Source organism: Dipodomys merriami, unplaced genomic scaffold, assembly GCF_024711535.1.
Source record: "Dipodomys merriami isolate MVZ:Mamm:240054 unplaced genomic scaffold, mDipMer1.0.p SCAF_128, whole genome shotgun sequence".
Lineage (NCBI taxonomy): Eukaryota > Metazoa > Chordata > Mammalia > Rodentia > Heteromyidae > Dipodomys > Dipodomys merriami.
In genome coordinates, this window is record NW_027202582.1 from 3,488,247 (window position 1) to 3,512,773 (window position 24,527).

A 24,527-nucleotide genomic window follows, 5' to 3' on the forward strand; every position below is an offset into this window, starting at 1 on the left:
CAATGGAATAGATGAAAGAGGCCAGATGGAAGAATATGGCCTAAGAAAGGACCGTATTCCTCCAGTGAGGTGGTGGGCATCCAAGACGAGACATGATGAGGCTGTGATACCAGGCAGAGGCAGGACAGCTCACAGGATAGCTGGCCTGAGAGGAAGAGGGTGTAACTGGACTTGGCTTTGGAAACCTTAATATGACTGTGGGTTACCTGGGCCCCTATATGTCTCAAAGATGGCACTAAGGTGACAATAGGAACAGACTCGCAGCTGGGGAAAGATCAGGGTGGGAAAGAGGGCTGGCAGGAAACTGTTCAAGGTTGCAGCAATCCAGAGGGTCTGGACCTGAGAAGGTCCTGCTAGATGTGGGTTTAAGCGGGCTTAGGGGAAAGGACAGCATCTCTGAGAAATGTAAAGAACAGCAGAGCCAGACTTTAGCTCTGAACCTTCAGAAGAAGCTGCTGAGCAGGTGTAGCCCTCCTGGACATTACAGGTGTGGGCCTCATGACGCCAGAGAATGGCCTCATGACACCAGGGCGGCAGGGACCTCAGATGGCTTGGGAGACAACTTCAATGAAAAGTTAGGTAAAAACCGCCCTGACACCCAGGGGAAGGACCCTCAAATCCTTCCCAGTTACACTAGTCATTTTACAAACAGGGACACGGGCCTAGCCTTGGCAAGCCTGGCTGCAGCCTTTCCACCAACAAAACCAGGATGGGGCACCCCAGGCCAGGCCTCCGGGACTGGCCTAAGTGAAGCTGGCCAAGGCCCTCACTCTAGTTCCTGTGCCGGTGGAGGTGCCCACCATTTCAGAACCTTCCTTTCCTGACACTGGCAGCAGCGCGCAGCCTCTGCAAGAGGGTCCGAGATCGCCGTGGATGGTCCCTGCAGAGCGCCCGCACCCCAACCCAGTACTGGCCCCCCCGGTCCCAGGGCCCGGGGCGCGGCCGCCTCCCTCGGCCGCGGAGTGGTGGCTGCCTGGGCGGGAGGGACCGGCGCTAATGTGCCTGCATCTAAGGGGTTCCATCTCCAGAGCGCCCGGGGCGCTGCCTGGCAGCGAGGGGCCGGAACTTCCCGCCTCACACGCACACGAGCTAGTCGGTGCTCCCGGGACTGGGAGTAGGGAGCGGGCGGGGTCTACCGGGGAAATGCGGCGACCCCCAGCTCCGAGAGCCTGGCCACCCGCCGCGCGCGCAGGCGCACACGCGAGCATCAGCTCAGGCCCCCGCCCCGCCTCGGGCCCCGCCCTCCACTTCCGGGCCTGCGGGAAGGGGGGGGTCTGCGCAGAGCCTGGGGCGCCCCCTGCAGGTAGGGCGGAGCTGCGGCCAGGCCCCGCCCCTGGAACGCCCACCGCAGACCCGGGAGGGCCCGCGAGGCCCAACTTGAGACCCCGGCCTGCTTTTCTCCAGGGCGCTCGTAGTCGCCCTAGCGACAGGGGAGCGCGCCTCGCCCACCCCCGGAGCGCGGGCCGGGCTTGTGGTTACCCTGGCTGCGGGAGGAGAGGCGGCGCGCGGCCCGATGCCCCGCCCTGTCCGGGCGCGGCCCCGCCCACCCGGGGCCTGCCCCGCCCTCCCCGCCGCCCGCGCCCTCGCTGTCGCCGCTGCCGCCGCGGGGCTCGCGGAGCCGCGGTGGGTGCAGCCGGGGCGCGGCTCGGAGCCGAGGCGAGCGGACAGCGCCTGGCATAAGCCGAGAGGAGCTGGGCCGCCCCTGCCGCGCCCACCAGCCCGCCCGGGATGCGGCACTGAGGCCCAGCATGGCCGGCCCGGGCCCCACCTTCCGGCTGCACCGGCTCGTCTGGGCGAACCGGCACCGCGAACTGGAGGCCGCGCTGCACAGCGGTCAGGTGAGGCCCCCTCCCGGCCAGTCCGCCTGGCCCCCTCCCGAGTGCAGCGTGCAAGCTGAAGGCCTGTGCCTGCCCTGCCCCGAGCTGCACCCACGCCCGGCCCCGGCCCCGGCCCGGGTCACCTGCCCTGACGCTCCATCCTTTGGCCGCTTCTCCAGCGCCGGGCCTTGTCCTGAGGTTTGCCCACCTCCCACTGCATCATCCCCTGAACTCTCCCGTGTCACCTCTGAGTCAGGCAGAGAAAGGAACCCCACTGAACTCTTCCCATCCCTCGCCTGCATCTGTCTAGCCGGAGCCCTCCATCAGGCCTGCAGGTCTGCTGGAACCGAGAGCAGGAGAGATGGGGCAAGCCCTTCCCACAGCTTCCCTCCCCACCAGTCCCCTGCCCTCCCCAGTGCCCCTTCTCCACCAGGACGCACAAGCCACCTTCTGCCATCTCCCTGGCCTGGCTGCCGCCCTTATATCCCAAAGTGACTCGGGCTGGGTTCAACCTTCTTGCCCTGGCCTCTCTTGCCTCCAGCTGTGCCCTATCTCCATCTCCCTTAGCACGACATAGAACAGGAGGATCCCCGGGGGCGCACTCCCCTGGAGCTGGCTGTATCTCTGGGGAATCTGGAATCTGTCAGAGTCCTCCTTCGACATAATGCCAATGTGGGCAGAGAGAGCCGCCAGGGCTGGGCAGGTACTGCACTGGGCTTTCCTTATGGCCAGCGGTGGGATTGGTGGGAGGGAGGGAGTGACCAGGGGCCAGTGGGAAGGCTTTCCTCAGCAATAAGGTATCCCTTAGTCTTGCAAGAGGCAGTCAGCACCGGAGACCCGGAGATGGTACAGTTGGTGCTCCAGTATCGGGACTTCCAGAGGGCAACACAGAGGCTGGCTGGCATTCCCGAATTGCTCAACAAACTCCGCCAGGTAAGGGCAGGGCCCAGGAGATGGTTAGTTAAGTGTGTGGTGGTGGGGTTTTGTCAGGAGCCATCTTGGTCACCTGTGTGCTAAGCCTGGCTTAGAAGATCACCCAGCCCGTGCAGTATTGCTCCCCACCACTCTCTGTCTGGACCCCCCACCTTTCGGTCATGAGAGAAGAAAAGGATCCCAGGCCATGTGGATGAGATTGGAAGCAAAGTTTTCACTGGCGTGGAGGGCCCTGGCACCAGATGTCTCTATAGAACTTTAGAGATTGGCCTTCCTTGAGAATTCGATTTCTCCAGGGAAGGGCAGCTGGGTGGAGATGGCTTGGGCCACTGTTTTTCCTGGTTCTGTGTATAGTCTGCTCTTCTGCATGCTGCAGAGGGTTGGCAGGGCAGGCCTGGAGGTCCTAGGGCCCCCTTTTCAGACAAAGAGGGGGCAGAGGCTTCCCTAGGGCCTCCCAGTATGCTTGTGGATGGAGGTAGACAAGGAGCCACCAGGCCTTCTGGCCTCCCGCCCAGGCTGGGCCTGATGGATAGCTTTCATTTCTCTCAGGCCCCTGATTTCTACGTGGAGATGAAGTGGGAGTTCACCAGCTGGGGTGAGTGGGGACCACTTATGGCCCTCCCCCTCCCCAGGGACTTGGAGTGGGGCCTTCAGGGAAGACCCCGGTGACCTCAGGACTCCCTGCAGTGCCACTTGTGTCCAAAATGTGCCCAAGTGATGTGTACCGCGTGTGGAAGCGGGGTGAGAGCCTGCGGGTGGACACGAGTCTCCTGGGTTTTGAGCACATGACCTGGCAGCGTGGCCGGAGGAGCTTCATCTTCAAGGGCCAGGGTGAGCTCAGGGGCACTTGCTGCAGGCATGGGATGTCTAGCACCCTCGAATGCTTCAGTGGCTTTCTCTGCACTATGCACATGAGAAAAGCTGAGAGTAGCTGGGTGCTGGTGGCTCACACCTATAATCCTAGCTACTCAGGAGGCTGACAGCTGAGGATCACAGTTCAAATCCAGCCCAGGCAGGAAAGGCCAATTAACCACCAGAGAACAGGAAGTAGAACTGTGGCTCAAAGTGCTAGAGTGCTAGCCTTGAGCTAAAAAGCTCTGGGACAGCATCCACGCCCTGAGTTCAGGCTGAGGGTGGAGGGGAATCCCGGGGCTGAGACTGTAGCCACTCAGCAGCAGGTAGCCTGCTGGTAGACTCAGTACTGATCTGTGTCCCCTCTCTACCCTCCTTTGCTGGCAGAGGAAGGAGCCCTGGTGATGGAAGTGGACCATGACCGACAGGTGGTGCACACAGAGACCTTAGGGATGGCTCTGCATGAGCCTGAAACACTGCTGGCCGCCATGCGGCCCAGCGAGGAGCACGTGGCCAGTCGCCTCACCTCCCCTATCGTCTCCACCCACCTGGATACGCGCAATGTGGCCTTTGAGAGGTCAGTTGGGCCCTGGCACGCCCGGGGCAGCGTGGGGAAGAGGTAACAAAAGTCACAGTGGATGAAGACAGGGGAAGGCTAAGCCCTGAGGGTACGGGTAAGCTCTGAGGCTCCTGGTTGGGGCACCGGGAAGCTGAGGCCCCACCCCAGAGGCTGCTCAGATTGAGGGGTCACTTTGGTACCCTCACATGAGTACCCATTCCTTCCATTAAATGAAAATAGCACATTTTGTCTATTCACTAGTCTGTTCATAGACATTTACATTTTTCCCACCATTTGGACATGTACTGGGGGCGGGGGGCACATGCATGCACACATGGGCTGGTACTGGGGCTTGAACTCTGGGCCTGGGCACTATCCCTCAGCTCTTCAGCTCAAGGCTAGCACTCTATCTCTTGAGCCACAGCGCCACTTCCGGTTTTCTAGTGGTTCATTGGAGATAAGAGTCTCTCGGGGGGCTGGGAAGTTGGCTCAGTGGTAGAGCGCTTGCCTTGCATGCCTGAGGCCCTGGGTTCGATTCCTCAGCACCACATAAGCAAAAAGAAAAAAAGCCGGAAGTGGCGCTGTGGCTCAAGTGGTAGAGCACTGGCCTTGAGCTGAAGAGCTGAGGGACAGTGCTCAGGCCCAGAGTTCAGGCCCCACAACCGGACCAAAAAAAAAAAAAAAAAAAAAAAAAAGAGTCTCTCGGACTTTCCTGCCTGGGCTGGCTTTGAACCACGATCCTCAGATCTCAGCCTCCTGAGTAGCTAGGATGACAGGTGTGAGCCACCGGTGCCCGGCAGGGCCTTGCACTCTTGCTCAGCTTTTTCAGTCACAGCTGGTTCACTAACACTTGAGCCACATCTCCAGTAGGGCTTTTTTGCTCATTAATTGGAGGTAGACACTCAAGGACTTTTTGACCCTAGCTGGCTTCAAACCATCATCCTCAGATCTCAGCTTCCTAAACATCTAGCTAGGATTACAGATGTGTGTGAGCTACTGTCACCTGGTCCATTTAGCCATTATGAATAATGATGCTATAAACACTTGTATACAAAATTTGTATGTACATGTGTTTTCATTTTTCCTGAGTCTATGCCTTATATGAAACTGCTGAACTATGTAGTCACTTGATATTTAATTGTTCAATGAGCTTTTTATCAATGGTGCTATACCATTTCACACTCCTTCCAGCAGTGAAGGAGGGTTCTGATTTCTCCACATTCTCACTAACACTCCTGATGATTTGCATTCATTCACTCTGGGATTATATTGTTGGACTGTAGCCATCATAGCGGATGGAAAGTGGTACCTCATTGTGGTTTTGATTTGCATTTCCCTAATGACTGATGATAAGCATCTTTTATGTACTTATTGGTCATTTGTATATCTTCTTTGGAGAAATGACTATTTAGATTCTTTTTTTTTTTTTTTCACTTGTTCTTGCTGTTCAGATTCTTTTTTTTTTGTCTGTCATGAGGCCTGAACTCTAGGCCTGGGCACTGTCCCTCAGCTCTTCAACTCAAGGCTACCATTTGAGCCACAGCACCACTTCTGGCTTTTTCTGCTTTTGTGGTGCTGAGGAATTGAACCCCGGGCCTCATGCATGTAAGACAAGCATTCTACCACTGAGCCATCTTCCCAGCCCTGTTCAGATTCTTTTTTTTTTCCCGGTTGTGGGTCTCGAACTCTGCGCTTGGGTGCTGTCCCTCAGCTCTTTAGCTCAAGGTGAGCGCTCTACCGCTTGAGCCACAGTGCCACTTCTGGTTTTCTGGTGGTTTATTGGAGATAAGAGTTTCACGGACTTTCCTGCCCAGGCTGGCTTTGAACGGTGATCCTCAGATCTCAGCCTCCCCAGTAGCTAAGATTACAGATGTGAGCCACCAGCGCCCGGCTCCCCTGTTCAGATTCTTTCACCATGATTTTAGTTGGGTTCTCTTCTGCTTTAGTTGTAAGAGTTCTCTATATATTCTAGATATAAGTCCTTTATTAGTTATATGATTTTCTCCATTTCTGTAGATTGTCTTTTTACTTTTTTTTTTTTTTTGCCAGTCCTGGGGCTTGAACTCAGGGCCTGAGCACTGTCTATGAGCTTCTTTTGCTCAAGGCTAGCACTCTACCACTTGAGCCACAGAGCCACTTCTGGTGTTTTCTGTGTACATGGTTCTGAGGAATCAAACCCAGGGCTTCCTGCATGCTAGGCAAGCACTCTGCCACTAACCTATATTCCCAGCCATGTCTTTTTACTTTTTTGATGGTGTTTGCAACATCTTTCTTCTTTTTTTTTTTTTTTTGACACTTGAATTTGGGGGGTTTGAACTCAAGGCCTCATGCTTGCTTGTCTGGCACTTTGCTGCTTGAGCCATGTCTTTTTCCCTGGTTTTCACTGGTGGTCTTAGGAGAGTGTCTTGCTTCCCCACCCATCCTGAGTGTGTGCCTGAGCTTTGGCGCCTACTCAAGGTTTTCTTATATCACTGGGATCACAGATGTGAGCCTCCACGTCCAGGTTCCCTGCTTGGAGATGGAATCTTACAGACTTTTCTCCCCGAGCTGCTCAGAAACTATGATCCTTCCAATCTTAGCCTTCTAACTAGTTAAGATTACAGGCCAACAGGGTCTGGCTAAAAACTTTGAATTTTTGATAACAGTTTTTCTTTTGTTGACCATTATTTTGGGCATACCTAATAAATTCATTACCAAATCTGAGGCCATGGAGATTTTCCCATTTTCTTCTAAAAGGTTTATAGTTTAGCTCTTTCAGCCATTTTGACCTAATCCTTAGGTATGTGAGCCCAACTTAATTCTTTCGTCTGGGACTATCTAGCTGTTTCAGCCTTTGTTAAAAATATTGTGCTCTTCCCATTAATTTTGCCACTGTTGTTAAAAAAAAAAAAAGTCATTTGGCTATAGATCAGGTTGTAGATTTCCCCCCCCCCCCCCGGAACTCTCTATTCTGTTCCCCTGGTCTTTTCTTGTGCTAGGACTTTTTATTGTCTTACTGTTGCTTTATAATAACTTTAACAGAGCTGGAAATGTGGTTCAGTGGTCGAGTGCTTGTCTAGCATGCATAAAACCCTTGGTTCGATTTCTCAATACCACATAAACAGAAAAAGCCAGAAGTGGTGCTATGGCTCAGGTGGTAGAGTGTTAGCCTTGAGCAAAAGAAGCTCAGGGACAGTGCTTAGGCTCTGAGTTCAGGCCCCAGGACTGCCCGCCACCCCCCCCAAAAAAAAAAATGATCAGTAAGAACTTTAACATTGGAAAGCTTACTTTTTAATAGTTACAATTACAGCAGGAGCTGCAGTGTTCGTGAATTCAGAGCTCTGAGCTCTCACTTGGCTTTATTCTACTACTTGAGCCACTTTTGTTTTTTTGAGCTCTTTAGCTCAAGGCTAGCGCTCTACCGCTTGAGCCATAGCACCACTTCCAGCTTTATCTGCTTATGTGGTGCTGAGGAATCGAACCCAGGGCCTCAGGCATGTGAGGGAGGCAGTCTACCACTGAGCCACCTTCCCAGCCCTTGAGCACTTCTTCTTTTTTTTTTTTTTGTCAGTCATGGGGCTTGAACTCGGCCTGGGCGCTGTCCCTCAGCTCTTCAGCTCAAGGCTAGCGCTCTACCACTTGAGCCACAGTGCCACTTCTGGCATTTTCTTTTTGTTTATGTGGTGCTGAGGAATCGAACCCAGGGCCTCATGCATGCAAGGCAAGCACTCCACCTTCCCAGCCCCTGGTCTCAAACTCTTGACCTCAAATGGTCCTCCTTCTTACTTCAGCCTCTTTAGTATCTATCTGGACTTTAGGTGTGCACCACTAATACCCAGCTCTTTCTTTCCTCCCCTCCCCTCCCCTTCCCTCCCCTCCCCTCCCCTTCCCTTCCCTCCCCTTCCCTTCTTTCCCTTCTTTTTCCTTCCCTTCCCTTCTCTTTCTTGCTTTCTTTTATTTCTTTCTTTCTTTTCTTTCTTTTTCTCTCTTTCCTTCCTTTCTTCTTTCTTTCTTTCTTTCTTTCTTTCTTCCTCCCCTTCTCTCTTTCTCCCTCTTTCCTTCCCTTCCTTCCTTTCTTTGTGCTGGTACTGGGCTTGACCTCAGGGCCTAGGCAATGTCCCTGAGTTTCTTTTGCTCAAGGCTAGTGCTCACCACTTGCAACATTTTTTGAGTAGTTTATTGGATATGAGTCTCACAGACTTTCCTGCCTGGGCTGACTTCAAACTGTGAACTGTGATCCTTAGATCTCAGCCTCCTGGCTCTCTGTAGAACTTTTTTTTTGTGTGTGTGTGTGTCAGTTTTGGGGCTTGAACTTGGGGCCTGGGCGCTGTCCCAGAGCACTTTTTGCTAAAGGCTAGTGCTCTACCACTTGGAGCCACAGCACTATATCCAGTTTTCTGGTGGTTAATTGTGGTTAATTGAATTTCATGGACTTTACTGCCCAGCCTGGCTTTGAACCACGATTCTCAGATCTCAGCCTCTTGAGTAGCTGGGATCCCTGGCATGAGCTACCAATACCTGGCTTCTTCATTTTTTTGTTGTTATTGTTTTTTTGTTTGTTTGTTTGTTTTTTGTTTTTGTTAGCCCTGGGGCTTGAACTCAGGGTCTCGGCACTGTCCATGAGCTCCTTTTGCTCAGGGCTAGCACTCTACCACTTGAGCCACAGCACCACTTCTGGCTTTTTCTGTGTATATGGGACTGAGGAACCTAACCCAGGGCTTCATGCATGCTAGGTAAGCACTCTACCACTAAGCCACATTCCCAGCCCCCTTCTTCTTTCTTAACATTGTCATTTACAGCTCTGTATTTCTCTCAAGCCTGACATTAGCTGTGTCCTATGAGTCTGGATATGTTATATCTTCATGTCTGATTTCCCTCTGAATTCATTCCAAAGATTATTTAGAACTGTGTTGTTTACAGTCCACATTTATGAGTTTCTAAGATTATTTTGTTATTTCTAATTTCCTTCTGTTATGTTTGAAAAATAATGTAGATGACATCTATTTTGTTTTATTGAAATTTCTTTCATAATCTTAAAGTGATCTAAGGGACATTTCATGTGCATTTGAGAAAGGTGAAGTGCTCTCAGAAGATTTATAAAAGTCTGGTTTATAGTATTGTTCATGTCTTCTGCTTCGTTGTTGATTACAAAAAGCAGCTCCTCACCGAGGACAGAAAGTATGTGAAAATAAATTAGAAACGGAATTCGTTATTCAATTTTTGAATTGGTCTCTTTTTTTTTTCTTCTGGGTCTGGCTGGCACTTGAACTCTGGGCCTGGGTGCTGTCCCTGAGCTCTTCAGCTCAAGGCTAGCACTCTACCACTTTGAGCCACAGTGCCACTTCTGGTTTTCTGGTGGTTAATTGGAGATAAGAGTCTCGCAGTCCTTCTTGCCTGGGCTAGCTTCGAGCCACGATCCTCAGATCACAGCCTCCTGAGTAGCTAGGCTTACAGGCATGAGCCACCAGGGCATGGCTAGTTTGTAACTCTATTATGAAAATGTTAAAATATGAGCTGGGGGTTTTAGATCAGAGGTAGAGTACTTGTCTGGCATGTATGCCTGAGGCCCTAGGTTCAGTCTTTAGCACTGAAGAAAGCAGAGTAACGGAGGGAGTTAAGGGGAAAAGGAGAGAGGAGAGTAAGGCACTGGAAAGGAAAGAAGAGAGGGAGGAAGAGAGGAAGGAGAAAGGAAAGGATGGAGGGACAGGAAGGAAAAGGAAGGAGGGAGGGATGGGCATAGGGAGGAAGGAAAGGAGAGGGAAGGTGGATAGAGTATTTACTGATCAAACTCAGCTTCAGCCTTATCAACCTTTTATCCATCTCATAGCTGTCCTTCCTCACCTTTTCCCTCTTTGCTTTCTGAGAATATTTTAAAGCACATCTTAGTTCCCTTATCATCTCAACAGTTAAATGTTTCTATGCTAGCAGATATAAGGATATTTATAAACCCAGCCTCAACGCCATTATCATAGCTAATAAAATGAACAACAATCCTCAGTCCTTGTTCAAGCATTCCCAGCTGCCCGGCAGCCTCTTCAGATCCCTTTATGTCTCACCGTGGAAAGAGCCCCTGGGAGCCGGGCAGCCAGGCTCTGTGAGCTGGAGGGAGCTTTGGTTGTGTAGGAGCCTCACAAACTTCTGTTTGGTTTGTTCCAGGAACAAGTGTGGCATCTGGGGATGGCGGTCTGAGAAGATGGAGACTGTTAGCGGCTACGAAGCCAAGGCAGGAGAGGCCACTGGAGGGGGCTGGCTGGGGGTGGGGAGAGGGGAGAACAGACAAGGTCCAGGAGCTTGCCACATTCCTTGCCCCCCCCCCCATTCTCCTGCCCCCATGTGGAGGGAGAGACAGAGTAGCTCTTAGAGCCGGGAAGTTCTGTGTGGCCAGGGACAGGCCTGCTGAGCCCTACCCAGGCTGTGAAGTCAGAGGAAGAGCATTTTCTTCCTGTCGTTCAGGATGTATCTCCTGGCTAGTGACTCCTGGGGCCCAGACCCTGCCATCTGCTCCCTCATCTGTCTCTGGGGACAGGAGGAGTTGGGTGCTGTGCTGCTGAAGCTGGGTGTGGGGAAGTTTCTGAATGCCCAGCTTCCCCATGTCCCCCTCTGCTCCCCAGGTGTACAGTGCCACCAACGTGGAGCTGGTGACACGCACACGCACAGAACACCTCTCTGATCAGGACAAGTCGAGGACCAAAGGTAAACCCAGGTGCGCCTACCTGCTGTCCAGTCACACGCTGGTCTGGGGTCAGGGCCAGAGTATTGGGGACCAGCTGGGAGGCTGTCCCCCTACCCCCCTCAGTAGGAGGGCTTCCCGGTAGGGGGCAGGGGGCAGTCTGGGTGGTAGCCCAGTTTCCCCTCATGGGCTCCGTCCTCTGCTCCCTAGGAGGGAAGACTCCATTCCAGTCCTTCCTGGGGATGGCCCAGCAGCATTCCTCCTACAGTGGGGTGAGCAGGGCTGGGGGAAGGGCTGGGCTGACCCTGGGTGGGCAGGGTACCATCCTGGTCAGCCTGAGGGCTAAGTTTGGTCCTGGGGCCCACCCAGGCTCCTGTGCAGCAAGCAGCCAGCCCCACCAACCCCACAGCCATTTCCCCCGAAGAATATTTCGACCCCAGCTTCAGCCTGGAGTCAAGAAACATTGGCCGCCCCATTGAGATGTCCAGCAAAGTACAGAGGTGAGGCCTGGGGAGCTGGCTGGGGACTTCCTTCAAGGGTGGGGACCCTGCCTTGACACCCCCCCCCCCCACTGATTCCTGTCACACCTGGATCCCTCACAGTGTGGGCCTGCTCCTCTAGCCGGCCTCTTTCTGGAACCACGGCTCTCACTTACCTGTGCTTCTGAGTACGTGTGTGTGGCTTGGCCCAGGAAACTGGTGACGCTTGGATGCAGGATTGAATGAATGCCGAGTAGCACAATCTGTGGGTTTTTGTGTTGTTTTTTAATTCAACTTAATGATCATGGACCAGGAGCCAGAGCATGGCAGAGTGGGAAGGGCCCACAGGCCTGCTATCACAGCTGTGTGTCACGGTAAATGTCTTCCCCCATATGAGTTTGATTTCCCACTTATGGACAAGAGACATCACACTTGCGGGGGGGGGGGGAGGGGGGTCTGATGAGCAGATGTCAATGGTCACAGTGGACAGAGCCTAATGCCTCCAAGACCACCTCACAGAGATCCTCTCAGGCACCAGGGGTGGAGCTGGGATTCAAACTCCTGCAGTCCTGACCCTTGGCCTCACTGGACACATCAGTACCAGAAAGTATGAGGTGCTGGCCAGCTCTGGTAGGGGAGGAAGACAGGGCTGTGGACAAAGCCCCGAAGCCCACAGCCTGGCCCCTGCCCTCCTCATCCAGACCAGATGCCTGGGCACAAAGCCGTGGACACTGATCTGCACCCAGGGACTGAAGCAGTGTGCGCTTCAGGGCCAGGCTGCAGGGCTGCCTCTAGGGCAGATAAGGGGCAGGGAGGAGGGTATCACAGGTAGGTGACAGGAGAGGATAGGCCTTGGAGGAAAGACCACCAGAGGGTCCCTGATTCCATGCTCTGGCCATCTGGGCAGGTTCAAGGCAACACTGTGGCTGAGCGAGGAGCACCCGCTTTCTCTGGGTGACCAGGTGACACCTATCATTGACCTGATGGCCATCAGCAATGCTCACTTTGCTAAGCTGCGGGACTTCATCACCCTGCGCCTCCCGCCAGGCTTCCCTGTCAAGATTGGTGAGAGGGAGGCGGGCCTGGGTATGGGTCTTCCTCAAGGATGGGGGGATTGTGAGGAGCAGGCAGCTCAGTCCCAGCTGTCTCCTCCCAGAGATTCCCCTCTTCCACGTGCTCAATGCCCGCATCACCTTCAGCAACCTGTGCGGCTGTGATGAGCCCCTGAGCTCAGTGAGGGTGCTGGCCTCCAGCTCTGCGGCCTCCAGCTCTGTGGCCTCCAGCACTGCGGCAGCTGTTTCAGGTATGGATGCAGGTAACCGAGGAGGCCGTGCGGCTCTGAGGTGGCTGAGCCTCCGAGACTGAGCGTGCTCCCCTGCTGCCTGTCCAGGGAGCCCTTTCCCATGTGAGGTGGACCCCACTGTGTTTGAAGTACCCGAGGGGTACAGTGTGCTGGGTGCAGAGCGCAGCGAACCCCTTCGGGATGAAGATGACGACCTGCTGCAGTTTGCCATCCAGCAGAGCCTGTTGGAGGCGGGCACAGAGGCAGAGCAGGTGGGACTTGGGCAGAGGGTGGACCTCGGCCGCCTCGGCCACAGGGCTGAGTTGACAGCTTGGGCTGGGGCGTTGCAGGTGACTGTGTGGGAAGCCCTGACCAACACGAGGCCTGGCACTCACCCTCCTCAAGCCACAGTATATGAGGAGCAGCTTCAGCTGGAGCGGTGAGACCCTGCAGCACCCACCAGGTCCCCTGCCTTGGTTGGGCCAAACCTGATGGGTCCTGGGGAGGTCTTGGTCCTAGGACCCCAGCCCCTCATCAGAGCAGGGCTGATCACCAAAAACAGAGAGAGAGGGGGAAACAGTCCTTGAACCTCCCCTTCCCTCCCTTTCTCTGATCTCCTTGTCTCCCAGAGCCTTGTGCCTGCCCCTTTGCTCCTCCTCCCTCTCCAGCCTTCTTGCTCACTGGTCTGTTCTCCCCCTCTTACCTTTGCCTGGAAGAGCTCTCCAGGAAAGCCTGCAGCTGTCCACAGAGTCCAGGGGCCCAGGATCCCCTCAGAACATGCCCCCGTCCCATGCCCCCCCAAGCTTTGAGGAGCAGCTTCGCCTGGCTCTGGAATTGTCTTCGAGGGAGCAGGAGGAGCGGGAGCGGCGGGGTCAGCAGGAGGAAGAGGACTTACAGCGCATCCTGCAGCTGTCACTCACGGAGCACTGAGTCTGGGGCCACTCCCTCCACTTGCTTTTGTAATTTATTTATTTATAAACTGTCTGCTGCTGAGCCTGGAGTCCTGGGGGTGGGCTGGAACTGAGATGGAAATAAAGAGGCCGTCAGCAGAGGACTTGCTCTACTCACTGGGCTAGAGCTGAGGGACAGGTTGGCCCATGACTTCAGACCTAGCCCGAAATCCTAGCCAGGGCCCCCTCAGCCTCTCTTAGCCTCCAGGCTGTAAAAGAGGAGCCCGCTCCACCGCTTGGGCTGTCCACGGGCAGTTCCGGGGAGCCCGCTCCACCCACCCACCCGAGTCCTGTGGTCCTTCCGGCACCCAGCCTGGCCTCCCCCACCCCGTCCCCGCAGTGCAGGCCCAGGTTGCACCCTGATTCCTTCCCCAACTCCAGCGTGCTGATGTGGGCAGCGTGGTCTATCGTGCTGATGTGGGCAGGTCCCTTCCCTCCGCACAGCTGGAAATCGGGCTTAGCCCTGCCCGCCTCCAAGGCGGCCCTGAGAATCCCCGGAACCCCATGTGTCCCAGATTCGTGCAGAGGAGACCCTGCCCACCCTCCAGGAGAAATGTTTGGGTCGCTGAGTCAGAGCCACCGCGCCTGACCTCAGACCGGTGTCCTCCACCGCGGCCACCCCAGGACCGACCTCCGCTAGGTGAAGCGCGGTGGAGACCCCAGACAGCCCGGCTGATCTAATCGGGCGGAGCCGGGGTAGGCGGGAGGCCTCGGGCTGCCGGTGAGGGCGGCGCGGCTCACCTGCGCCGGGCCCGGCCCCGCCCCTCACCTGCGCTGGCCCCGCCCCCAGTGCGGGGGCGGGAGGCGGGAGCTGGCACCGCACAGACGGGAGGGGCGGGGCGGCCGCTGGGCGAGGGCCCGCAGGCCCGGCGGGCCGGGCGTCTGGCCCTTTAAGGGCCGCCCCCGAGGAGGTGCCAGGCCCTGGAGGCTCCGGTCTCCTTCCTGGTCCTGCGGGCCGGGACCGTCCGCGGGGCTGCGGGAGGGGGCCCGCGCCTGCCGTTCGCCCAGCCGCGCCGCCCGGCCTGGCCCATGGCCCTGGTCACCGTGAGCCGCTCGCCCCCGGCCAGCGGCCACTCCACGCCCGTGGGGCTCGCGGTGAGTCCGGCTTTGCCCTGCCCGCGCAGTCGGCTGCCCGCTGGGCCTGAGCGCGCACGTCCTGCCCGGGCAGCCGCCCACTCCTGGGTGAGGTGGGTGGAGGGGTTCCCGGGTCTCAGCCTCTGGGGCGCCCGCCCTCAGCGGGGCCCCGATGCCCCTGCCCCCAGCCCGGGAGCCCCGATCGCCCCCGGCCGGCAGCGTCTGGACTGGGCTCCCCAGAGCCTCCCAGTGGAGGAGGGACTGGCGTGGGAAGGGATCCATGCCAGCCCCCCCCCCCCCCCGCCCCGCACAGCCCGGAGGGGGTTGGGGCTCGCCGTCACTCCCCCGCGGGGGCCGCTTTCTCCGCAGGGCGCCGCCGTCAGGGGCCGAGGCCGGCTGCAGCGCAGGTGAGCCGCTCTCCTGCCCCGGGCCTGGCCCCTGCCACCCCTTACTCCAGATAGAGCCGAAGGAGTCTCCGCCAGACCTTACTAGTGCCGGCCAAGCCACCCTGGCTTTCACCTTCCCCCGGGCACTTCTGCCTCTTTGACCCACTCCCCTCCGCGCTCTCAGACCAGTCGTCACCGGCCCACGAGCAGGATGGGACAAGGCCCGAGGATTTGCCGGTCCCCTGTTAGGTTTACAGCAGACCAGTGGGCAGAGGCTGGAGAACTTGACGCTGACTCTCCCAGTACCTGGGCCACACCCAGAGCCCTGTTAGAGATACCAGCTCCCCACCGCATCCCACCTGTCTGACCCCTGAGAGGGGAATGAGCAAAACATCCACTTTCCATAGCCCTTGGGGACTCGGCTGCTCCCTACCATTTGAGGAGCCGCCAGGACCCTAATGATCTCCAACCATTCTGTCAGGCAGAGCTTTGCAGTGCTCCGTGGGGCTGTCCTGGGACTACAGGATGGAGGGGACAATGGTGACGGGGTTGAGGCTGGCTCTGAGCCAGTGGAGGACGCCCCTGGTGAGGAACCACCCCACAGTGACCAGACGGACGGGCAGGGGGCCCAGAGTCCCTGGAAACAGGTGCAGAGGCAGCACCTGCACCTCATGGTGGAGATGCTGAGGCCCCAGGATGACATCCGCCTGGTGAGGAGCCCCGCGGGCGGCGCTGTAGCTCAGATGTCTGCCAGGGAGCAAGGGTGTAGAGTGGGAACCCTCGCTGGGCTCTGGTGGCTCATGCCTGTCATCCTAGCTTCTCAGGAGGCTGAGACCTGAGGATCACGGTTCAAAGCCAGCCCAGGCAGGAAAGTTCTTGAGACTCCTATCTCCAGTTAACCACCAGAAAACAAGAAGTGGTGCTGAAGAGCTCAGGGACAGTGCCCAGGCCCAGAGTTCAAGCCCCATGACTGACAAAAAATAAAAACAAGTGGGAACTCTCCAGGCAGAGGAGGGGCCACCCAACCTGTAGCTCTCTGCAGCTCCTGCTGGTCACCGGCAATCAGCTGGGAAAGGGCAGAGGACATTTGTTCTGCATGAGTCATAGGGTCAAATTCAACCCACAAGGTGGAAGGCAGTATGCTAAAGGGGCCTAGGTGAAGAGCAGCCCACCCACACAGGGGGCGGAGTCTGCTGGATCTCAAAGACCATCTCCCACCAGGCTCCAGTGGCTCACACCTATAATCCAAGCTACTTAGAAGGCTGAGAGCTGAGAATCATGGTTCAAAGCCAGCCAGGGCAAGAAAGTCCGTGAAACTCTTATTTCTAATAAACCACCAGAAAATGGGAAGTGACACTGTGGCTCAAGTGGTAGAGTGCTAGCCCTAAGCTGAAGAGCTGAGGGGCAATGCCCAGGCCCAAAGTTCAAGCCCCACAACTGACCAAAAAAAGACCATCTCCCAAATTAGGTTGAGATAAGACACCCGTCCTCAGCAAAATGTGAAGTCTCTGGTAAAGCTGGAGCACAAGCCCCCTCTGTGCAATTCAGTCAGTCCATAGAATTTTTGGTGTTAATCACTTCCTGATTGATATGGCAAGTGATGTGATTTTTAAAAAACCTTGCAAGGCAGAAACAAAACCAGGCCACATCTTTCAGTCCCACTCCACCCTTTTACCACAGTCAACCATTATGAAACACTTTGTTGGACCCTGAAGTCCTGAAATTGAGAGCCCCTGGTCCTATATCAGGAAGCTGGGGTGGGAATGTGGGGGCGGGGGGAAACGGGGTCAGTGAGGCTGTTCTGAACCAGTATGTGCCACGAGGGGTGGGGATCAGTGTCTTCCCACCCAAAGTGGTGACTCAGAGCTCCTTCTGTCTCTCATAGGCAGCCCAGCTGGAGGCAGCCCGACCCCCTCGGCTCCGCTACCTACTGGTGGTCTCCTCAGGAGAATGTCTAAGCCAGGAGGAGACGGTGCTCCTGGGGGTGGACTTCCCTGATAGCAGGTATGGTCAGGGACAGGAAGCGGGGGCAAGGACTGAGATGCTGGAGAATCGTGACTCTCGTGTCCCCTGCCAGCTCCCCCAGCTGCACCCTGGGCCTGGTCTTACCCCTCTGGAGTGACACTCAGGTGTACCTAGACGGAGATGGGTAAGAGATCGCCACGGGAGAGGGGCAGGGCAGAGGGGAACAGCAGACTGGGCCTGGAACATGCGTCCTACTCTCAGCAATACTTCAGATTTACTGTGTGATCTTGGGCAAGTCACCTAACCTTCTCTGGGCTTCTGTCTTCTCACATCTGGCAAATGGGCAGGGTTTTTGTCTGAGAACCTGGGGTCTCGTACAGGGGCTTCAGTGTGACATCTGGTGGGCAGAGCCGAATCTTCAAGCCCATCTCCATCCAGACCATGTGGTAAGCGCCATGGTGGCCCAGCATCCTCTTCTGGGGGGGAAGGAAGGGGGGGCCCGGCTGAAGGCAGCAAGGAGGACCTCCATGACCCAGCCTTTCCTCCTCTCCCAGGGCCACGCTCCAGGTGTTGCACCAGGCATGCGAGGTGGCTCTTGGCAGTGGCCTTGTGCCTGGTGGCAGTGCCCTTGCCTGGGCTGCCCAGTACCAGGAGAAACTGAACTCCGATCAGAGCTGCCTCAACGAGTGGACGGCCATGGCTGACCTAGAGTCCCTGCGGCCTCCTACAGCTGAGTCTGGCCAGTCAGTGTGGGGCAGGGGTGAGGGTGGGCTGGTGGAGGAGGTATGGGGAAGGGGTGGGCTGGAGGAGGAGGTAGGGGGGCATGATGGAGAGCATGGGCCCCTAACTGAGGAGTTCCACTCCCAGGCCCTCAGAACAGGAGCAGATGGAGCAGGCCATCCGGGCTGAGCTGTGGCAGGTGTTGGACTCCAGTGACCTAGAGACCATCACTTCCAAAGAGGTGGGCAGGGAAAGGGGGGTGGGGGGACCCTGGCCAGGGCTATAGGTTTGCCCTTCCTGGAGGCCTTTCTAGCCTGCTTTCCTGCAGTCCTGAGCCATCCCCTAATGCCCCCGTTTCAGTAGTCTAGATGGGATGGGTACTGGCCCCAGAGGCCCCAGAGGCACTAGGGATGGGAATCTTCCTCCACTTGGGCCCTGCCTGCAGATCCGCCAGGCCCTGGAGCTGCGCCTAGGCTGCCCTCTCCAACAGTACCGCGATTTCATCGACAATCAGATGCTCCTGCTCATGGCCCAGCAGGACCGGGCTTCCCGGATCTTCCCTCACCTTTACCTGGTGAGTGCAGCTGGGGGCGGGACAGTGCAGCTGCTGTAAGGGGCACAGCTGGAGGCCAAGACCTGGTTCTTTCCTCTTACCCCACAGGGCTCTGAGTGGAATGCAGCCAACCTGGAGGAGCTGCAGAGAAACAGGTGGGCTTCCATGCCCCTCATCCAAGCCATCTCATCTTTCCCTTCTCTCAGCCTCTCCAAGGGGGACCCTGGCCAGCTTCTGGAGTCTCAGATCACCCTCAGATCACTATTTAGTTCTTGCATCAACCCTCCTGCCAAGACAGGATAGTGCCCTTGTTGTCCCATTGGTCAGCCCCTAGTCCTCTCCCTATGTTTTAAAGCAAGTGCAGAAATAAGGCCTCAACTATGCTGAGATCAGCTAGCACTTGGCAAGCAGCACACACGCCTGCACACCTGGCCACATTTCAGGAGCATGCCTTCTCCCAGTTGGGATGTGGCTGCCTGCTTGGCACCTTGATCTCTCCACAGGGGCCTCCGGGATCTCTGCGCTGGTCCTTGTTTTTAGGGGGCTGCAGTTTTAGCTCTAAAGCTGTTTGCTCTGTAGCTGAGTTCTCAGAACGGTGGAAGTGTTAGTGTTGCTGACCTCATATCCTTGGACTCAATGGAGAAACTCACAGAAAAAAAAAAAAAGAAAAAAGATCTGTGAGTCATCTGACAGCGGGGCACTTTTCTTTTCTTCCCACAGTCAGTGCTGCCACTGCCTGACTTTCAAAACTAAGAACAATGCTGGGCGCTGGTGGCTCATGCTTGTAACCTTAGCTTCTCAGGAGGCTGAAGATTCTGGTTCAATGCCAGCCCAGGCAGGAAAGTCTGTGAGGTTCTGATCTCCAGTTAACCAGCACAAAGCTGGAAGTGGAGCTGTGGTAGAATACCAGTCCAAATCGTTTTTGTCAGTCATGGGGCTTGAACTCTGGGCCTGAGCACTTTTCTCAGTTCTTCAGCTCAAGGCTAGTGCTCTTCCACTTGAACCACAGCACCACTTCCAGTTTTCTGGTGGTTAACTGGAGATGAGAGTCTCATGGATTTTCCTTCCTAGGCTGGCTTTGAACTGAGCTCCTCAGGTCTCAGCCTCCTGAGTAGCTAGGATTACAGGTGTGAGCCTGGCTCCCAGCTTAGAGGACCAGTCTTAAGCAAAAAAAGGTAAAAGAACCCTGGCCTTGAGTTCAAGCCCCCAGTACCAGCACAAAAACAAAACCTAAGAACCAAACACAAATGCTCAGGGTCTGATGGGTGCAACACCATGGCCTGTAGGGTCTGGTGTCAGCCTGGCCTTGGGCCCTCTGGTACAGGGTAAGCCACATCCTGAACATGGCCCGGGAGATTGACAACTTCTACCCGGAGCGCTTCACCTACCACAACGTGCGCCTGTGGGATGAGGAATCGGCCCAGCTGCTGCCGCACTGGAAGGAGACGCACAACTTCATCGAGGAGGCGAGGTTGGGTTCCCTGTGCTGTGCTGCCCAGCCCAGAGCTCGCTGGCCGGGCCCCTGTGCTCTCCCCCTCGCCCCCTCTGCCTTCAGTTCTCTTCTCTCCTCTCGCCCTTGGTATCCCTCCTTCCTTCTCCCTCTGCTGGGTTCTGATCTATTAACCCACCCCTGGCTGTGCTGCTGGGGCCCTCTGTGGGGTGCAGGAGCCAGTCTGACCACATACCCCCCCCCCCACAGAGCGCAGGGCACCCGGGTGCTGGTCCACTGCAAGATGGGTGTCAGTCGCTCGGCCGCCACGGTGGTGGCCTATGCCATGAAGCAGTATGGCTGGGGCCTGGAGAAGGCTCTTCTCCACGTGCAGGGGCTCCGGCCCATCGCCCGGCCCAACCCCGGCTTCCTGCGCCAGCTGCAAACCTACCAGGGCATTCTGACTGCGAGGTAGGGTTGGGGGACAAGAGGATGGATATGGGTGCTCAGCGTGGCCGCTGTCTCTCTCAGGGCTCACTCAGTTGCTTCTTCACAGCCGGCAGAGCCATGTCTGGGAGCAGAAAGTGGGTGGGGCCTCCGCAGAGCCGCCCCTGGCCCCCGAAGTCTGCACCCCCTACCCACCTCTCCCACCAGAACCAGGGGGCATCGGGGAGGTGAAGGTTATGGATTTGGAGGAAAGTCCAGTGGGCCCCAAAGAAGAGCCTGGGCTGCGGCCCCGGATCAACCTCCGGGGGGTCATGCGCTCCATCAGCCTCCTGGAGCCCTCCGAGCTGGAGCCAGACAGTGTCCCGGAGGCCGCTGACCTGCCAGAGGTGAGGCTGGCCCGGGAGCTCATCGTAGTGGCTGCTCGCCAGGAGGAAGGCCAGGGAAATCTAGCGCGGGTGATCGATTTCAGGCTCCAAGCAGGTGCCGCATGGGTCCAGTGCAGGCTCCCCTCGGGTCTCCTGGGAATGCCTCACTCCTGAGGCGTCAGCCTTTTTTCTGCCACACTACACAGTCCAGACTGAGGATGGGGACCACACCCTGGGGTGATCCTTTCTGTCCCTCAGAGCAGCTGAGGCCACCCCAGTGAGGGCAGAGGGCCCAGGGTCTGGGGAGCCTGGTGATGAGCCAGGGAATAGGAACAAGACGGCTGTATTGTCCCCACAGCCGCAGGCTGGCTTTGGAGGTGCCTCCAGGCCTGGAGGGGCTGGGTAAGATGGTCTCTGAAGCCCCTTCTGGTCTGAGAAAACACAGCAAAGGACCAAATGGAGAGGGGCCCTGGCCCTCACAGACACACATACCTCCTGAATGAGTACCCCGGGGCACAAGGCTAGGGCAGGAAGCTGGGCCTGGCCGGAAGAAGCCAATCCACATGACTCCATGTCAGATGCTGACAAGAGGCTTACGGAGGGACTGTGAAGGTAGCTTAGTGGTAGAGTGCTTGCCTAGCATGCACGAAGCCCTGGGTTCGATTCCTCAGTACCACATACACAGACAAAAGCCAGAAGTCGTGCTGTGGCTCAAGCACTTGCCTTGAGCTGAAGAGCTGAGGGACAGTGCTCAGGCCCAGAGTTCAGGCCCCATAACCGACATTAAAAAAAAAAAAAAAAGGCTTATGGAGGCGGCACTGGGCTCAGGACCCCCAGAGAGGCCCAGAGGTTTTCAGAGAAGTATGGATGCTGCCAAAGGCACCCCCCCCACACACAGCTACCTAGCTCAGTTCAGGGCCTGGGCTGACTACAATGGTGGAAGGTTGGGAGGAGGAAAGGCAGGTGAGGCTGCTGGCAGGTGCGGGGTCAGAAGGCGGCTACAGTGGAGCTCTTGGGAACTGTGGACTGACAACAGCTGATTTTGTGTATTCATTCAACAAACATTCGGCACCTACCCTTTTCCTGACTCCGACTGCCCTGTGGCTTATGTCCTCACTCATCCAGGTTTTCTCTTCCCATGAGTCTTCAGATGAAGAGGGAACTCAGCACTCAAGAGCTAAGGGAGGCCACCGGCTCCGCAAGGGGCCTTGGCCTGCCCTGAAGTCTCGCCAGTCTGTGGTGGCCCTGCAGAGCGCTGCCCTCGTAGCCAGCCGGGCCCAGGCCTTCCAGGAGCAGGGAGAGGCCAGCATGTGCTCCACGCCCAGACTTGGGAAGGTGGTGAGACAGACCAGCGTGGATGACAGCCGGGAGGAAGGCGAGGCCTGAGCCCTCCCTTTTGTGTACCCCTAGACACTAAATAGACTTGGACAGGCACCCCACATGCCTGGGGACCACATGCTCCTTAGTCCTCTCAGCCCTCCTAAGACCTGTCACCACAGCCTCAGGACTGAGACCCGCCTCCACCTGTCAAGGGCTCAAGACTTTAAGGGGGATGTGGGTAGTGACTGAAGGTGCCTTTTGGGGTGACAATACCCCCATGTTCATTTTCAACTCACCCTAAAATGCTCACCTGCGCCATGGAATCAAACCCAGAGTTTTCAGAGCAGATTTTCTGTCTCAAGCTCTCCACCATGGTCCACCGTCCCCCGCTCCTCCTCTCCTGCCTTCCCCACTGTGCTGCTACAGGCCTCTCAGTCAGGGAACAATGTCCCAAAGGAACCCTAGTCCCCCTGCCCCGGGGACTGGCAGGCCACCTGCCCTGTACACCTCACACCTGGCCTAGAGTCTCCCCCGGTACTCCCTACATTCCTCCCTCTTCTACCCCCACCCACATCTCTTCTCATGGCCCTCACTGAGTCACAGGGCGCCAGGCCAAAAAAAGTCTTTTGCTCCGTGGCCAGTCACTTTTTCATAGTCTTATAGTATGTGGCTTTGTACTGAGAAATAAAAACATTGTTATTTTCCATTTGATGACAATGCCACCTGTCTTTTGATCAGTTCCGCCTCTGTCTGCACGCGGTGCTGAGCCTTGCTAACCTTCCAGCTCAGTCAGCCTCCCAGGGGCCTCATGACAGACCTGGTTGGCAGAGTGCAGTATTTAGGGGTGGGGAGGGAAGAACAGGGAGGAAAGGAGGTGGAGTGTGGCTCAAGAAAGAGGGAGAGGGGCTGGGAAGGTGGCTCAGTGGTAGAGTGCTTGCCTTGCATGCATGAAGCCCTGGGTTCGATTCCTCAGCACCACATAAGCAGAAAAAGCCACAAGTGGCACTGTGGCTCAAGTGGGAGAGCACTAGCCTTGAGCTGAAGAGCTGAGGGACAGTGCCCAGGCCCAGAGTTCAAGCCCCATGACCGACAAAAAAATAAATAAATAAAATAAAAAAAGAGGAAGAACAGGGTATTGGTGGCTCACACCTGTAATCCTAGCTACTCAGGAGAATGAGATCTGAGGATTGAGGTTCAAAGCCAGCCGCGGACAGGAAAGTCCATGAGACACATCTCCAATGAACCACCAGAAAGTGGCCCTGGAAGTGGCCCTGTGGTTCATGTGGTACTTGATCTGAAGAGCTGAGGGACAGTGCCCAGGCCCAGAGTTCAAGCCCCACCACCCACCAAAAAAAGAAAGAAAGAAAAAAGAAAGAGGGAGAGCTGGGCTCTGGTGGCGTGAACCTGTAATACTAGCTATTCAGAAGGCTGAGATAGGTGGTTTGAAGCTCGTGTGGGCAAGAAAGTCTATGAGACTCTGATCTCCAATAAACTACTCAGAAAAACCTGGTAGTGCTCTGGGTCCAGTGGTAGAGCCCTAGCCTTGGGCAAAAGATGCTGAGGGACAGAGTCTAGGCCCAGAGTTCAAGTCCCAGGACTGGCAAAGAGTAGGGGGAGGGGAAGAAAGGGAAAGAAGGAAGAATAAGGAGAGCCAGTGCTATCTCCATTGTCTCTAGGGCAGGGCCTGGGTAAATATTAGCTTTCTATGCACTTTACCGGGTTCCTGGGGAGCAAGTCTACACAGTGACAGGCCTTTGGCTCTGTCGGAATGGCTTAAAGGGAGTTACCTACGAGGAAGTAGAAGCTGTTGCGCCCATCTGGATAAGACCCAGCCTGCTCTAAAAGCTAAGACTCCTTTGGACAATTGATGCCATTTGTTTATTTTTGTTTTTTGTCTGTAGTTGGGCTTGAACTCTGGGCCTGAGCACTGTCCCTTAGCTCTTCAGAGCTCTTCAGCTCAAGGCCAGTGCTCTACCACTTGAGCCACAGTGCCACTTCTGGTTTTCTTTTTTTTTTTTTTTTTTGGGGGGGGGTCCGGTCATGGGCCTGAACTCTGGGCCTGGGCGCTGTCCCTCAGCTCTTCAGCTCAAAGCTAGCACTCTCCCACTTGAGCCACAGCGCCACTTCCGGCTTTTTTCTTTTTGCTTATGTGGTGCTGAGGAATTGAACCCAGGGCCTCATGCATGCAAGGCAAGCGCTCTACCACTGAGCCACCTTCCCAGCCCCACTTCTGGTTTTCTATGGTTTATTGGAAATAAGAGTCTCACGGACTTTCCTGCTGGGGCTCTCTTTGAACTGAGATCCTGAGATCTCAGCCTCCTAAGTAGCAAGGATTACAGGCGTGAGCCATTGGCACTCGGCCTTTTTTTTCTCTTTTGTAGTACTTGGATTGAACCTGCACACTAGGCATTAAGCAAGTACACTGTTGCTTGAACTCTGTTACTAGCCCCCTCTTCTTTTGGTGGCAATACTGACAGGGAGGCACAGAGGTTAATGGATGTCTATGGATGTTGCCAAAGGCATTAGACACATCTGCTTCAGCCACGCCCATAATCCAAAATGGGTTCAGTTTACTGAATAGAGCAGTTTCCCACCTGCACCCCCCCATCCCTTTTGGAATTACCAGGGTGCTTGGTACCAAAGTTATCTTGGTTTGGGGTAAGGAGATGACCCCCAACTCCTGCTCTCAAAGCAAGCGTCAGAGGCTGAGCTGGACTGAGGCCTCCCTGGCTGACATCTAGTGTCCA

General features: G+C 56.0%; 2 protein-coding genes across 7 annotated transcripts; both read left to right on the top strand.

Moving 5' to 3' along the window:
* Positions 1–1,611: 1,611 nt before the first annotated feature.
* On the top strand, positions 1,612–13,620 carry LOC138824367 (ankyrin repeat domain-containing protein 13D). 6 transcript variants are annotated; one of them, XM_070018224.1, is made up of 15 exons: positions 1,612–1,838; positions 2,385–2,520; positions 2,608–2,750; positions 3,300–3,345; positions 3,426–3,581; positions 3,990–4,179; positions 10,297–10,363; positions 10,752–10,843; positions 11,021–11,082; positions 11,220–11,310; positions 12,197–12,354; positions 12,446–12,592; positions 12,680–12,843; positions 12,922–13,010; positions 13,288–13,620. In XM_070018224.1, the coding sequence occupies exons 1-15, from the start codon at positions 1,749–1,751 to the stop codon at positions 13,499–13,501; spliced, it is 1,845 nt and encodes a 614-aa protein (XP_069874325.1). In that variant the 5' UTR covers positions 1,612–1,748; the 3' UTR covers positions 13,502–13,620. The 6 variants fall into 6 exon arrangements, with proteins under 6 accessions (XP_069874325.1, XP_069874321.1, XP_069874320.1 ...); XM_070018219.1 differs by having other exon boundaries at positions 1,616–1,838; positions 10,752–10,833; positions 11,180–11,310; XM_070018221.1 differs by having other exon boundaries at positions 1,617–1,838; positions 3,438–3,581; positions 10,752–10,833; positions 11,180–11,310.
* An 839-nt stretch (positions 13,621–14,459) lies between these two features.
* LOC138824366 (protein phosphatase Slingshot homolog 3-like) lies at positions 14,460–22,491 on the top strand. Its single transcript, XM_070018217.1, has 14 exons — positions 14,460–14,616; positions 14,965–15,002; positions 15,463–15,691; positions 16,867–16,985; positions 17,059–17,130; positions 17,327–17,392; positions 17,501–17,689; positions 17,814–17,907; positions 18,112–18,240; positions 18,328–18,374; positions 19,544–19,690; positions 19,919–20,119; positions 20,205–20,481; positions 21,586–22,491. Exons 1-14 carry the CDS (start codon positions 14,551–14,553, stop codon positions 21,844–21,846), a joined length of 1,935 nt encoding a protein of 644 aa, XP_069874318.1. The 5' UTR covers positions 14,460–14,550; the 3' UTR covers positions 21,847–22,491.
* Positions 22,492–24,527: the final 2,036 nt, after the last annotated feature.

Bases quoted from the DNA above. Each gene is read 5' to 3' on its own strand.
- LOC138824367 (XM_070018219.1), top strand. From the start codon at position 1,749: ATGGCCGGCCCGGGCCCCACCTTCCGGCTGCACCGGCTCGTCTGGGCG. The intron at 12,844-12,921 runs GTGGGACTTGGG...GGGGCGTTGCAG, and splicing joins CGGGCACAGAGGCAGAGCAG to GTGACTGTGTGGGAAGCCCT. The intron at 13,011-13,287 runs GTGAGACCCTGC...TTTGCCTGGAAG, and splicing joins GAGCAGCTTCAGCTGGAGCG to AGCTCTCCAGGAAAGCCTGC.
- LOC138824366 (XM_070018217.1), top strand. From the start codon at position 14,551: ATGGCCCTGGTCACCGTGAGCCGCTCGCCCCCGGCCAGCGGCCACTCC. The intron at 14,617-14,964 runs GTGAGTCCGGCT...CTTTCTCCGCAG, and splicing joins CCACGCCCGTGGGGCTCGCG to GGCGCCGCCGTCAGGGGCCG. The intron at 19,691-19,918 runs GTTGGGTTCCCT...CCCCCCCCACAG, and splicing joins AACTTCATCGAGGAGGCGAG to AGCGCAGGGCACCCGGGTGC.